Source organism: Onychostoma macrolepis, chromosome 23 (genome assembly GCF_012432095.1).
Source record: "Onychostoma macrolepis isolate SWU-2019 chromosome 23, ASM1243209v1, whole genome shotgun sequence".
In the NCBI taxonomy this organism is placed as follows: Eukaryota; Metazoa; Chordata; class Actinopteri; order Cypriniformes; family Cyprinidae; genus Onychostoma; species Onychostoma macrolepis.
The window spans coordinates 11513000-11529386 of record NC_081177.1 but is presented as its reverse complement, the minus strand read 5'-3'; the positions used below and the strand labels follow the sequence as shown (position 1 = coordinate 11529386).

The 16387-nt window shown below is 35.5% G+C and overlaps 2 protein-coding genes across 2 annotated transcripts in view; both read left to right on the top strand.

Moving 5' to 3' along the window:
• The first annotated feature begins 6642 nt into the window (after positions 1 to 6642).
• On the top strand, positions 6643 to 7963 carry LOC131532301 (neuropeptides B/W receptor type 1). The gene is given in 2 exon segments (XM_058763824.1): positions 6643 to 6659; positions 6928 to 7963. Coding segments are annotated over 2 exon segments (1053 nt in total).
• A 3453-nt stretch (positions 7964 to 11416) lies between these two features.
• The window catches only part of LOC131532350 (delta-type opioid receptor), a 6180-nt gene continuing 1209 nt past the window's right edge, over positions 11417 to 16387 (top strand). Inside the window, exons 1-3 of the mRNA XM_058763899.1 lie at positions 11417 to 11683; positions 11841 to 12051; positions 15445 to 15806. Of these exons, the coding sequence (XP_058619882.1) occupies positions 11861 to 12051; positions 15445 to 15806 (553 nt within the window). The 5' untranslated portion in view covers positions 11417 to 11683; positions 11841 to 11860. The remainder of the gene's footprint in view (positions 11684 to 11840; positions 12052 to 15444; positions 15807 to 16387) is intronic.

Genomic DNA, 16387 nt, shown 5'->3' with positions numbered 1-16387 from the left:
TCTCTTCTATTCATGACCTGAGCTACCTCAGTTTCGCATCAGCGTCTCATCTTTTAAATCCTTTCAATATTGAGAGAGGGAAAAACACTCTGTCCTCATTAGATTGAACTTTTATTCTCCTCTCTCACTCATATTTATTTCCTCTTCCGTGTGATGCCTTTCATCTTATCGGCGGTCTGAAATTCTGTGACAGACTGTGTCTGCGTTATTTGTCCAATGGTTCGTCTAGTGTCATCCTCGGTCATTGTTCACATTCTGTTTAGAGGTATCTCTGCTTCCTTTGTTCCCAGAATGCTGGCAGACCGGTCTATTGCCTCTGCCAGCCTGAAATATACAACAACAGAATACAAACAACAAGGTAGAACAACGGTTTTGATCCTTGTGAACAGAACTCTTCTACATTTAGCTGAGAAAAGGCTAACCGCACATGCAATAACATCAGGGATTAGGAAGGATGAAGCATCTCTATTAGTTCTCAGTCTTTGTTATTGGTCATCAATAAGAATGTTGTGAGCTGAGCTTGTTCCCCAGGCAACAGACTGAATGGCAATATTTTTCTTCATTAGTTCAGAGGCCAAGAACTTTTCAAGATCACATTCATTATGCAAAGAACATGCTAAACACTTTCATCCGGGAAAATTAATGGCTACAATTGTGTTCATTTGGTTGTGAATTCCAGAGCAGAGCAGGACCCTGTGACCGCAACCACTCTGAATGTGCTTTCGGAGGCTTCGTGCTACAGAGATGATTAACATCTTCATTCATGCATACAAACATCAGAAGCAACTTTAAATTCAACACAGAGATCTTATTGCTATATCGCTCTCAATTGTGAACATTATCCTACTTCAGAAAATTGTTCATCATTCTGCTTGTGTGAAAGCATTTGCATTCAGCCAAATTCATTTGTTACATTGTCATTTAGCTTGTATCATTTAGGACTTTCTAGCCCACTGACAAATCATGTGATACATCTGGAGAGGATCTTTACAAAGAAAATGCATATGCAATTACATGTTACAGCATAAGAGAACATTTGGCAAATTGCTCAATTAATCTAATCTCCCTTTAATTTTTTTTCCACTTTATATTTGATCTACATTTAGATAAAGAATCATGTTAAAATATTGCAGTATACAGACAACAGAAAGCAAAGCATATAAATGAGAAGACCCATTAGGAAATGAAACGCAAAGCTAAAATAAATTAGAAATAAATGGTTTGATTTGAATATAAGAATTAATTATGCTAAATAAACTTTTGATTCTCATTACTATTTTTTATTTTTTTTTCAAAGTTACATTAATTTCTCTTACCCCTTTTCCACTTTCATCATATCAATCTAAAGTATATTCATATTTAGGATTATCACATATGTAGTTACACATTTTTGAGTCAATGAAATATCTATTGATTGATTAATTCACTGAGATTTTTTTTCTCTTTGAGTGCTAGATTTAAGAATAAAAGGAGGGAGAAAGTCATCAGATGTGTTGCTTTCAAATAATGCACTGCTTATGAAGTTCTTTCTGTGAGTTTATGCTTTATTTTTTTAATGAACTTTTTTATACGTTATGCAGAGACTGAGAATATATTTTTATATAATTAAAGCTATAATATCAGCAGTTATGATTTGATTGTTTTTTGAACAATGGTGTTTCTTTCTAAAATATTATAAATGCAATCGTGGCTATTTATGATTATGGTACCTATAATCAGAAAATGTTTGGTTTATTGTTATTTTTAGACTTCAGACAGTACATTTTGCACTGCAGGGAGTCCATTAAAGGAAAATAAGCTGTTTGCAAACATTATTAAATGCATAAATCAGCAAGGGCTGTTAATCAGGAAGATTTTATGAATAGGGGGCCTTATGATTTGAGATTGGTTAGCAGTATCTTTTGGACACAGTGAGAGAACCCCTAAACCAAATCCATTTTATGTGTCCTGAAAGGCAAGTTCTGGCCCGGTGCACTCTGTAATAACACTCAAAATGTGAAAATTCCTCCATCTTTACTCCGTAATATCCTAAACTGCAAACACACAGACACCCAAGTGTAAAACTAACATGTCCACATAATAATGCGCGGACACTCTCGATACATCAGTGAACCCTACAGCCTGCTGGAAAACATCTGCACATAATAAATGTGCTAATTGAGGTACCAATGTTGTTAATCCATGGGGCCTGTTTATAGAGCGAGAGTACAGACTGCCGCTGTTAAAGAAATAAGGAGAAAATAAGAGAGAGAACATTTTAATGCATTCACTTCCTGCCATTACTGAAAATTGGCTCAGCACCACTCATTTTATGCATTAGCAAAGAGGTGCTAGCACGCTGTTTTTTATTGGCTTGAAATGATTTCAAAGCCCACGGGGTGGAAAGATGAGTTTACCAAAAAATGAAAATCGAAGAAAAAAGCCTTAAATAGCCTTATTTGATCAATCATCCCTGAAATAAGAGAAAGAATCTTGAATATAGATTTGCAAAAAAGCTTGGGCCATCAAGGGCCAGTGAACAGGACTGGAAAAGAAAGCATCAAAAATTAAAAGCTGCTTGAGTCCCAGGGTTCCAGTTATAGAGTTATTAAATTATGCCGAAAAAGCAGATATTCTATTTTTTTTTTATGAAAACATACAAAACACAATGTGCACAATGTAGATAAAAAATTATGTTCTATTTCATATCTAAGGATTATAGTAAACATTTTATTTATTTATTTATTTATTTTTCCATTTGCCAGTGCTTGCTGTTTTTGAGTGACCAAATTGGTTTAAATCTGCATTATAATCTTGCTTCTAATGCATATCAATAGTGCAGAGAGATGTCTCCTTGAGTCTGAATCTAGTAAATGTACATGTATCACCTGAACAGCTTAATATTGAAAATAGGTATAAATATTACGCAAAAAAAAAAAAAACGAAAACTCGTGGTATTGATTGATGCACGTTTTTGGCGTATAATACGCAGTTTTCGCGTGCATATGATGCGCATCTACACCACAACCCTAATCCTACTTTGGCATTTTTGTGTATCAATACCACGAGTTTTTATTTGGCGTACTATTTATACGCAGTTTCAAGAGATCGGGTTGTAATATTTGTATGTTTAATGGCTATTTTCATATTTTTTGCTTTATTATAAGACCAATAGAGGCTGATAAAACATGGTTTTTGCTAAATTCATTTAATACGTTTTAGCTGTGGTTATAAATACACAGATCCTCACTCATAAGGATTGGTGTGGGAATTCAGCATGTGATGAGACACACTTCAACCTGGTGTTCTCAAATTCCAGCATGGAGCATATGGTGGAGCTGTCTGGCCCTGCATCACTCAGCCTACATTTCTTTTGTGCTGTGGTTTTCCTCTGTCCTTGAAAAGGACACTGTGTCCTATTTTGCAAGTACATCTGAAGAAATTAGCTTTTACCACTCTGCAGGTTTTGCAACTTTTTTTTAACTCTTTTAACTTATTAACTATAAGTTAAGTCAACTTATCACTTTTTACAGTGTACACTCTTAAAAATCAAGGTTGCAAAAGGGTGTTTTTGCAGTGAAGAACCATTTTTGGTTCCCAATAGTACCTTTCAGTGAACCGTTCCTAAAAAAAGAACCATTTTGAAGAACATGTTAAAAAATCTAAAGAACCTTTCTTAACTATAAAGGACATTTTCTGCATTTGAAAGGTTCCATGGATGTTCAAGGTCCTTCATAGAACCATTGATCCCAATAAAGAACCTTTATTTTTAAGTGTGTAGATGCACAGTCACAGAATAATACATATGCATAAATTAAATCATTACAGGCACTTTGGTCATCCTGCTGGGCCACAGGAGAGGAGAACAGAAAAAGAGAAGAGAGTTGAAGAAAAGGACATTTTGATTATTTACTTACAAGTTTTTACTCTTTTTGTTGTATAAATAAAAAACAAATAGAAACAGCTTCCATCTCATCTCAACATAAAGGTGATGAGATGATAAACCAGACAGTGTGTCTGTAATTCAATAGGTCATAAGAAGCATTCAAATCAGACACCATATAGAAATGTGCAGGGGGAGTGTAGATGAATGGGGGAATATTTAACACAGATCAAAGCTCTTCTGACTGACACCACAGAGAATATCATATCTATAAAGAGCACAGTCATTACAAGTGTTTCTGTTTACCTGACTGAGGAGAGATGGTGAGAAAAAGAGAGAAGGTGACGTGGGTGACAAGGTGTTTTGTTCTGTTACACAGTGTTCCTGATGCTCCGTTTGTACTTTGCTTTTGTTTAATGTAAATGAAAACCCTTGAGGCAGGACATATTAAAGCACAACTGCTGTCAAAACTATGCAAATTCAATGTTTTGACATTTGTCTACACAGTCTAAAAAGTACATATGTCATAGCCTATTTCAAAGCAAAGGGCCTTTTAGTGCTGTTAGTGCCCTTGATGCCACTTTTCAAAACAGTCGTTTTAAAATGGTTTTGGTACACAAAATGTAAGTAAAATTGCAGGGTCCATGCCACTTCAACAAAAGGCTGAAGAATTTAATTGGCTAATCAATGCATGCATGCAAGGCAGAGTATAACATGGGCTCACTGTAATGTTTTTAAATGTGATGGATCAGTTTGCACACATGGGATTTAATTGATTGAAACGGTATGAAAATGAGCCAAAGGTATTCAATTGATTTTGCATTTTGAGTAGTGAACTGGTCTAGGCCAGCATTTGGGATATTATTTTGGTGTTGCAAATAGGTAATTAGTGTCAGACAATAACAGAAATAAACTGTCTTGCATAAGCAATTAATATTTTATTAGTTTTATGCAGCTGCTAACACTGCATGACACTGTAAATAACCTGCAGTGTTGAATAATTGTTTGTTATGTCTTGATTACTGCATCAGGATACTTGGTTTTGATTATTAGATTCAGAATCAGGAGAAAGAGGAAATTTCCTCCACTTATCTGTCAAGATTTTTCAGTGATATTTTTTTCCTTAATTGCACATTGGAACAAACTTGTGTTACAGTTTATTTGTTTTATTGTAAAATAATGTTCTGTTACACACAACAACCTACACCTAATGTACAAACTCTAACTAAAAAAGAGCTGTAATTTCCATAGTTTGAATAAGAGAACTTAATAACTTAAGCTTTAAAATGGTGATCAATTACCCTTCCCCCATGCACCTCTGAAACTTCACCAACACGCACTTCAAGTCAAATCAATCTTCAAGTCGTGAGTCATGACAATCTGTTTTCTGCACTGGCAACCTTTCCCTGTCCATCGATCATCCCAGACTCCATTTCCTTCTTTTGGCCTTATCATAAAAGTTCAAACTGCTCACTTTGTTCGGCATCTATTTTACTCCTATTTACTCCTACTAATTTACATTCTTTTTTTTTTTGACATTTAAGGTAGAAACTGAGTCTTTCTGAGGCATGTGTTGCTATCACATTACTAATGCCACTTTTCTTTTTTTTATGTGTTACCTTGATTGATAATTTGTCAGAACATATAAGCATCCACTCAGGGAGAACATTATGGCCTCTGATTTACGGTGTGAAAGCTACTTTAAATCACACATCTTAAGTGCTTTTACTTAATTTTATAGAATGAACTTGAAAATGACATTACATATGTGTGCTACTATACATAAAACATAAGTGATTTCTCAAGGCCCCGTATGTGAATACAAGAAGACAGTATTATTTTCACCTACAGACACTTTACCTTGACAACTGCAAATATATTTTGTGAGTATTGACGTCAGCAGCAATGCTTGACATACTGCCACAGTTAATTTCTCAATTTTAAATAATCTAAAATGAACTCCACATCGATACTGCATGCTTCTTATCGTGCTAAAAATAGACTGTTGTATGCCTCCAATTTCATTCTATATTCAGAAAACCTAATGCAGAAATTGAGAGTAATGCATTATCTCAAAGTAAAAATAGCATTGCAAAAAAATTATTAAATTATGAAAAATTTAATTATGTCCATATACATCATATCACCAGGTGTCTGCATACATAATATCCTGACAATTAAAGCTCCAGCAGAGTAACATGCCGATGTTAGAGAACAATATTTAAATTAATTCCTGAAGTGTGTAGTCATCTGCATAAGAAAAAAAGTTGACTTGTAAATCACTATGGCAACAACTATGTTAAAAATAGCCTTAAAATAAGGCTTGAACATCCTGACATTTCAGCCTCTACAGGAAAAAGGATGCAGGCATCCTGGCCTTACGAGTACCCATTTACATCACTATACTTCTCTTAACTTATGCACACATATATCAAAATTGCAAAGGTCATTGTATTGTATTTTTTTTTTTTTACTTTTGCATAAACAAAATAGATTAAATCCACCTTGACCACTTGTAAGAATTGACTCCAAAGAAGAACAATGTTCATTCTGCTACAATACAGTAATTTATTTCATAAGACTAAGTGGATAAATTGCACTTTATGAGACTTACTGTGTTTCCTGCTGGACAATACATGATGAAAATGATATAAGAGACCGGTGGAGGGTCTGTCTTACACCATACGTGCGTGAAATCGAGCGCGTAAAAGCGCTGCGCTCTGCCAATTTACCACAGTGTCCACTGAATACCAATAGAGCAGATCACCAGAAGATCCTGTATGTCTGGAGCTGTCAGGTAAGATGACTAATTCTCAACGTTTTTACTTTTATCAATGAATTTTCAACTTCGTGAAATGAAACACACTATTACATATGTTTTAAAGATTTAAATGCATAACTAACATTTTTTTCATTTACTAAAAAGGTAAACTAGAATAACTACGAATATATGCAAAACATATTTTACTTAAAATGTATTTAGTAAATAATCACTGAAACAATAACAATATTTGACTTCTCTGCAGAAAACAATGCAACAATTGCATGTAGTTTTTCTTCTGTAGTAATTTTTACCTTCTCTACTTTTAAAAGGTTCTGCTTTTAATAGAATTCAAAGGCACAATGGATAATAAAACAATGCAATCTTCATGCAACCTGACCAGTCCGGATTACAACCAAACCAACTGCACGTCTCCAGCGTGGATGCTCTACCCGGACTTCTACATCTGGCTACCGGTTATTTACTCAATCATCTGCGCTGTGGGACTCACGGGCAACACCGCTGTTATTTACGTGATTTTGAAGGCGCCTAAAATGAAAACTGTCACCAACTTATTCATTTTGAATTTGGCCATCGCCGACGACCTTTTCACGTTGGTGTTGCCCATCAACATAGCCGAGCACCTGTTAAACTACTGGCCGTTTGGAGAGATTTTATGCAAAGTGATTCTGTCCATAGACCACTACAACATCTTCTCCAGCATCTTCTTCTTGACTGTGATGAGTGTGGACCGCTATCTGGTCGTGGTGTCCACGTTGAGCTCTAAAAGGATGCCCCACCGAACCTACAGGTTAGCCAAAACGGTCAGCCTGAGCGTTTGGGCTCTGGTCATTCTCATCGTGATGCCCTTCACCGTTTTCGCCGGTGTCTATGTGAGTCCCGACGACGCGGAGAGCCGGAAGAGCTGCGTTTTGAGTTTCCCAAGCCCTGAGAGTTTCTGGTTCAAAGCCAGTCGGATCTACACGCTGGTCCTCGGTTTTGTCATACCAGTTTCAACCATATGCATCCTCTATAGCGTGATGCTCTACAAGCTGAGACGCACGCGTCTCAACTCAAATGGCAAGGCTCTGGACAAAGCCAAGAAACGAGTCACAATGATGGTCTTCGTCGTGCTTGCCGTTTGCTTGTTTTGTTGGACACCCTTCCACCTGAGTACGGTGGTCGCCCTCACCTCAGACTTGCCCACCACTCCTCTGGTTATAGGTATTTCTTATTTTATCACGGGTCTGAGTTATGCCAACTCGTGTCTCAATCCGTTCCTTTACGCGTTCTTAGACGATAGTTTCAGGAAGGCGTTTAAGAAAATGCTGGAGTGCTGAACCGTTTTGAACCCTCACAAATCAACCAATAAGGTTCAAGTTGCCATTCAGCAACATCAAACCACAAAAGTGTTGTTTTCAACTCAAAAGTCAAAACGCACTTTAAAGTCACTTTAAAACAATCAACTTGACTCATCAAGCAGCTAATTTTCTGCACTGTATTGTCTAGTTTCAACACAGTTTTCCTCATCAGAATTTAAATTTGAAGTGGTGCAGAAGAGTAATGAATGTATCACTGTTAGCTGTGACTTTAGCACCACTTTGATTTTAGTACAATTAATTTTTTTTTTTTTTTTTTTTTACAGTATGCTACGAATTTCATTAACACTTATTCATTAACAAATGTATAAATCTTGGGTAACACTTGATTTTAAGGTGTCCTTGTTACACATGTTACATGTACTTACTATTATAATAACAATAAATTATGCATAATTACATGCAAGTAACCCTAATCCTAACCCTAACCATATAATAAGTACATGTAGTCAATTATTATTACTCACTTAAATGTATAGCCTAATTAAACTGTAACAAGGACATCTTAAAATAAAGCGAAAACAAATCTTGTTTTAAAGTGTAAATTTATGTACAATACATGAATACTAATATGTGTAAATATATGACTATATTTATCTGCTATGCTATGTAGTTTGGGACTGCTTTGCATAAAAGCTTAAAGGCTTGAAAGTGAAACTCTGTCGCCTCCTGCAGCATAAAATGCTGTTGTGTTCAATGTTGATAATTAATAAATGTGCATGAAGAGTTTTTTTTTTCTTTTTTTCCCCATAAGTAGCCTATGTTTTTCGCGCGAATTAAGTTGAAATGAAAATGCTTCAAACTGAATGTAAGAAAATAATTACGTATTTATGCCCTTCCCCTTAAATTAGTGGACCAGTGATGGCTGTTCCGTAATTCCTAATACCAACAGAAGAGGGCAGGATGATATCATGTTGTAATTTAAACTTTTTCATGATGTTAACATATTCTGGTGTAATTTTAAAAGCTCTACAAATATATTAAATTACTCGCAATATTTATTAATTAATCATATTAATTTGTTTTATGGTAAAAAAAACCCAAAACAAAACAAGGCTATTATACTGATGACAGTGTAGCCTATATTTACAAAAAATAAAAAAATAAATTAAAAAAAAATATATATATATCTATAAATCATTTAACTTCGGCTAAAATGATCTAGCAGCCATAAAAAAATTAAAATCAATTAATAAACATTAAAATAATAAAAAAATCTGCATTGCCGCTGACAGGATTACCAACTAACTAGCTAGAAGCTCATTGATCTCATTCAGGTTTACTTCAGTAGCATAAAAAAGTAGATTAAAAACTAATTTTAGTGATCTTAAAGACACTTGTGTGGAATAGCCATTCTTTTTCTGACAGATAGGGAGGGTGCCTTAATGGGCATGACATGCTGATTAAGTTTAATCATTACTTCTCATTGGAGTTATTGAGCGTGATACAATTTCCCTCTGTTCTCCTCTTCTTAAATCTATGATGATTGCTACATTCCATGCGGAACTCTTAAGAACATGGTTTTATTGAGCATTCAGGTCACTGGCATTGTGAATTTCATTATCTTAGACTTTCTAAGTGTTTCTATTAGCCATTATTCCTCATTGAATTGCACTGGAGGGCATTTAATTGTGATGTGATGGTGATTCTCATACACAGGGGTAATTTTGTGTTTGTCTAATCGTATATAAAAAATCTCTTTTGAGAGAGAAAGAAATTTATCCAGCATGCGTTTTTTTCTGCTTAAACACACATGCTTTGAGGCACATATAGCCTATATAAACTGGCTTGGTGAGGAAGAGCATTTCAAATGAACAATCCGCACTGTCCATTTCACATTACTTGTTTTTATACCTTTTGTTTCTCCCCCACCTGCCACCACATTGTCTCTTGCCTGTCACCGCTATCATCTCCGGTTCCTCTCCAGCTCATTGGCTCATTTTCTCCCTGGCACCGCTCTGAGTTTTCCAACCTCTGCTTTTCAGAGCTGCTGTTTTGTGAGTGCAGGTCGAAAATTGATTGCCTCACATTTCAGTGAGTGTTCTCCACTGGGATACAAAATATCCCCTCATTTATCTCCACCACGAACTGCAGTAGTGCTAGCCGTGTGTGCTGCCTTATAAACACTCTGTAGCCCACAGCACATCACTATAAATATTCTCCAGCTTCACTTCTCTCTATCTCTCGCTCTCTCTCTCTCTCTGTCATACTGCATCACCAACAGCCATGAGTAAAGGCTTTCACTGTAAATAAGATGGCACTGGCAAAGGCATTGTAAATTTTCCTCTCAAGGTTAAATGTGAGTATTTTATCTAGCTCTGTGCATTATATACTGAGCAGCATGTAGGGTAAGGAAAACATTTTAAAGTGTAAAGCTACCATATCATGCATTGTGATTTCGAAAGCATTATGATTTTCAAATCCTCATTATATTTCCGTGCATTTTAATAGTTTAAATAACTAGTCTCATCGGAAGACACATGGTTAGCCTAATGGCCTTTAACTGCATTATGGTCCACATAATTTTCATTAGAATATCTCTGTCTCAGTCAGTGATGCATCCAAATCTCTCTGTTTCAACAATATTATCCACCTATAGTTTTTGTTCAGAATTCATTGTTCTGAAACAGTCATACAATATATTTCACTTGTGATCTGGAGGGCAGCATGGTGAATTCCACAGCAAAAAAAAAATAAAAGTAGCAGCTTCAAATCTTGTGCAATGCCCTTCAGCAGAGGGCAGTTTCCCTCGGTATAAAGCAATAAATACTGTTTGTAATGTTCCTTTAGCCAGGATTATTAGCCTTTAGCTTTCATTGATATGCAGAAGACATACAGCTCTATATTTCTTCTAGACCAGATGAAATTTGATGGTTTTCCAAGATGGCGGATTACATCAAGGGCATTAAAGGCTACATGTCAGATCCTTTTCTTTTGTTAAATTTATATGGGAATTTTCTACCTATTCCAGACTCTGAAAAGTTAGGTCATCCTTTCATAACTTTAAGACTCAATTATAGTAATGCACTTTTAGCTGGATGCCTCAGTGTCTCCATAGATAGGCTAAAGCTTATTTAAAACACTGCAAACATAACTGTTGACATTGCTATATTAAATTTAAAAGAACTTTCTACTTTGCTCCTACATTGTTACCACCATATACTGAGGAGCAAAATAACATCCTAAGTCTTTCTAGTGGTAATTTAAATATTTTTTATAAATTGTTTTTATTATTATTATTATTTATAATTTTCTTTTTTTTTTTTTTTTTTTTTTAAAGATTGTGAATATCGTTTAGACAATCACATAGGCCTAAATCAAATATTTATGGCATTACATTTGCTTGTTTTTTTGTACCTGGCTAGGTTATGTCAATGTTTGTTCCACCAGAGATATTCAAAAAGGAATGAAAAGTGCAGCAACCAACCCTGGAGCTAAACTTGTACACACACACACACGAGCACACACACACACACATTTACGCGCACGCGCAATGTTTGATTACTGTAACGATGTGTGCGAAGTGAACGTCGGAATCTACGGTGAGGAGATTCGTCTCGCTGAACATGAAATCTTAAGCGATAAAGAATCTCTTTTTTTCTTGGTTTAAGATGGATACATCTCTCTTTAGTTTCACCGGAGAGCGTCACACACTTCAAGCTTGATCTGCACTTTAGTAATGTAAGTACTTCACAATACTACTCCCTCAGAGAGGATAGCCCCTACAAAGATATTAAAGGGTGTAGGCGTCGTTTAAACCCTACTCACTAATTCTGTTCCCTTGTTTGTTGTGAGACATACATAAGTTGTTGTTAGTTTCTTATCTTCTCCTCAACAGTTGTGGGTTCTTTCTTCACGATGGAGTTGCTCGAGTTGTTCGACGTCCAACAGATGTTCAACGACTCGCGTTTTCAGGGGAATTTGAGTGAGCTAGATGCTGTAGACGAGCCTTTACCTAAGAGCGCAAAGATCACTGTCGTTGTGGTCTACTTAATAGTGTGCGTGGTGGGGCTCGTGGGGAACTGCCTGGTCATGTATGTAATTATAAGGTGAGAATAAGTGTTCGGGGTCATCATTATAAGTGTGTGTGCTAGAGTAAAGAAAGAGCTCAATATACTGATGTATAGAGATGCATGTGAGGTGTGTAGAGTTACAAAGTTAACCCTGTAGCCTGACATATAAAATAATAGTCAGAAAAATATATTTTTGAAATAGAACATATTTGATACATCAGGCCTCTATGGCCCATATAATATAGCAAAAATAAGGAACTCCCACTCTAAGAGGAGAAAAACACCTGCATTTTAGACACCCAAACAATTTCAGCATTGCTGATGTTATTTATATGGCCTAATAGTAAGATGAAATTCTTATCGCTTGTAATGTAAATCAGTCAGATTTTTATATAGCAGGCTACCTACATAAATGCATATTTAAATGTCAGTTGTTATTTTATCTTCCAATAATACTCTTAGCAAGATGACATTTAAATGCTTAGTTTATGATCAAAACTGCAATCTAAAACAGTGATTATTGAGAGATGATTGAGAAGCTTGTTGTATTATTTTTGATACTTACATTTTAACATGATTTTCTAGTGATGCATGGATAATCAAGTAAACCCAATTTTTTCAGTAAAGGTGCAATCATGTTGATCATTTAGGGTCCTTAGAAATTTGTCTAGCGAATATGACACAGGCTTTGTAGGGTTAAAAAAGAGCATCATTATAGAGTATGTTCATCTTGCTGCAACATTGTTTCATCATCATGTTTTTATTAATTGGGGTCGTTATTTGAAAATGCTTCTTATGATTTGCATATTTTTTTACATGAGCAGAGCATTTCCCTAATGTTAATTTATGGTTCCTATATTTGGTTATTTTCAGGAGAACCAATTCAGTCCTAGGAATGTTTGTTGGTTTTATTGTATGTTGCATAGTTCTCAGCTGGTTTTGTTTCAGAGTAGATTTCATGCTCACACAGAACAAATTTGGTTATCACAAACAAAAATGCACTTAAAACAAACAATGTATAAATATTTGAATTTGTGTCCTGCAACCTGTCCATGTTGGCATTTGCCTAATTTAAAATCTAAAATACAAAACAGCTTAACTGGACGCGACAAAAGAAATGAGAAGTGTTTTCTCCTAAATAGTTTTCTTTTGTTAAATATTTCCTTTGATATTTGAACTATGCATGATTACATGGCTATGTTATCACCAGAACAGACCTGCAATTCATGTTTGGGTTGTTACCCACCAGTTAAAGCACTTGACATGTTTTTGCCCTGTAGTTGAAACTGTACATTAACACAGTGAAATATTAGCTTGAAGCGACACCATTTTCTCTTTTCTGGCGCTAGCTAATTCATCGTAGCACTTGTTCTGCCAGCGTCGTGCCACAAGCCTGCTTGTTCATTACATTGCTAAATAAACATTTGGTTCTTGTCCAAACCTCCATGTCGTGAAACAGCTGTAGACGGGGGCCAAGACACAGCTTTTCGATCAACACAGCAAGAGTTCGTATTAGCAGAATACACAATGAGTTTTATAATCATTAAACATTGTTTCAGCCATTCCTGAGGTTTAATTCAGAGAAAGATTAATTCAGGTAGGTTCAATTGCGAAGAGACAATGCTAAATGTCCCTCTGATTTACCAGCATGCACACTTCGCCTGGTCGTTTGCTTTAACATGACAAGCATGGCCATGTAGTAATTTTGTCTCGCCCTCTCATGCTTGTATTTTGTTGAAGGTATAATTATGAAGGAATTCCATGCTGATCTAATGTACAAGGAAAACTGCCTCGTAATTAGGAGTCAGAAAATAGATTTGCTCACCTCATCACCTCATGATTTTTTAAGGGAAAACCTCCTTAAAGGTAGTTGTACATGCTTGTGGTTTGTGTATACAGGGAAAGGCAATGAGTCTTTGTCTTTAGTGTTATAATGTGTGTGTTCATGCATTCACTTATATGGTCATTACTCAGACGTTCTGATATATAGTCCTATGGGCCTATTTTAAAACCTGTTGCTAGGCTGGTTACCAAGCACCGCCTGCAATTTCTTTACCTTCGAAGATCACCGCCTGTCTCCGAGCTAGAATGAAAAGTATCAGTCTACCTCTTGAGGATTTTTAACAAGGTTTTTACATCATCACTGGCATAGTCTTTCATTTATATCCAGAAAGAAACGGTCTAAATTTGATAATATTTGAAGATAAGCATGGCTGCTTATGATTCAGATTTAATTTTCATCAAAGGTGTAGTTCACCCAAAAATTTTAATTTACCCCCACTTGTCATTTGAGATGTAGATGAGTTTGTTTCTTCATCAGAACAGATTTCTGTCCCCTGTTGTCCTCTTATATCAAAATCCACCAACATATTTGCTTAGAACTGTTTTGGACTGTTTTCGCTTGTAAACGGTGCTTGATCTGTGCATATTTCTCTCCTGATCCAGACAAGATGAATTTTCCCCAGAAAAAAAATCATATTAGAGGACTTGTATTTTAGTTAGAAGCAATGATTTAAGGTTAAAAATGGCTCGATGGATGCAGCTTTTCACTTCACAAGACAATAATTAATAGACTGGAGTTGTGTGGATTACTTGTGGATTATTGTGATGTTTTTATCAGCTGTTTGAACTCTTTTTCTGACGGCACCCATTCACTGCAGAGGATCCATTGGTATATGGTAAATTTCTCCAAATCTTTTCCGATGAAAAACTTCATCTATATCTTGGATGGCATACTTTTTAGGTGAACTATGGCTTTAACCCTAATCCTAATATACTGAAGATCCATCTGTAGTTATTGTCATTTGCTTTTTGAATGATGCTCTTGCTTGTCCTTGTTTTTGTCAATAGGTCATGTCATCTAGCAGGGCATTGCAAACAATGGCAAACGATCAATATATGATAATACTGTCATATATGAAAATACTGTGTGTTTTGCATGCATGCATCTCCTCCAAGAATTACTAAGACTATACAAACATACAAAGCTAAACCTATTTCCTATTAATTATAATGTGAAGTTGTGAACAGAAATTCACTTGAAATTTAGTTTCCACCGAATGTTTTGATTTCTGATGATTTTTTAAATTCACAATGTCTCAAATATTCTAAATTGTACTTTAAATATCAACCCCTTCATTTATAAAATGTATAAATAACATTCCTGTAGCACAAATAGTTGAGCATGACACAATGCCAAGGTCATGAGAGATGTAATAATAATAATTATAAAAGCAAAGTTTTGAATTAGTCATTTAAACTGGAATGTATTATATATATATATATATTATTTATTTTTATTTTGTTTATTTATTTTTGTTAAAAGACTTTATACTAGTGTATATTCATTAATATAAATTACTGTACATTAATAATTATATAAATTTCATCTTAATATATTTGAACGGTGATTATTTGTACCTGCTTCAGGTACACAAAGATGAAAACTGCCACCAACATTTACATCTTTAACCTGGCCTTGGCTGATGCACTAGTGCTGGCGACTCTTCCTTTCCAAGGCACAGATGTCATCCTTGGTTTCTGGCCCTTCGGTCTGGCTCTGTGCAAAGCTGTGGTGGCCATTGACTATTACAACATGTTCACAAGTGTTTTCACCCTGACCATAATGAGTGTGGATCGCTACATAGCCGTCTGCCACCCTGTGCGCTCCCTGACAGTTCGTACCCCGCTCCGGGCCAAGCTTATCAACGTGGCTGTGTGGGTGCTGGCGTCAGCCGTAGGACTGCCTGTTATGATCATGGGTCAGGTGGAGGAGGAGAAGGATGTTCACGGTAGTCTTTTTTCTCATTATCCTGTGTCAACCTGCCACGCCGAAGCATGTTTGTTCATTATGTCAAGAAAATGTGAATCCGTCTTTGTCATTTTGATGTTGTCAGTTGTACCCAAAATGATTATATTTGTGGTTTTACTGTGTATTAAAGGTGCACTAATTAAGTTTTTGTTGCATTGTCCAGCCTGCAAGGGGGATGCCAATTTTTGTTTATTTGTTGCATAATTTTTATATAGAAAAGTAAAACAAACGCACACCTTTTTGAGGTTCAAGTTAAAGGAGGAAGCTTAATGAAGAAAAAGTATAACTAATAATAATAAATCATGCTTATAAGAGAGTGTGCAGTTATAATTTTCCTTCATGATAATTTTTATATAAAATAAAATCACACATTAAACAAAAAATTCAATATTAAATTAACATCAACCAAATTGGCATTTGAGTTAAAATTAAAATTTATATGACTGTGTACATGAACAATGATTACAGCAACAGGAAGTATCACCATTGTAGAATAAAATAGCTTTTTCCTTTGAAACATACACTACAGTTCAAAAGTCTGGGGCCAGTAAAATTAAACAC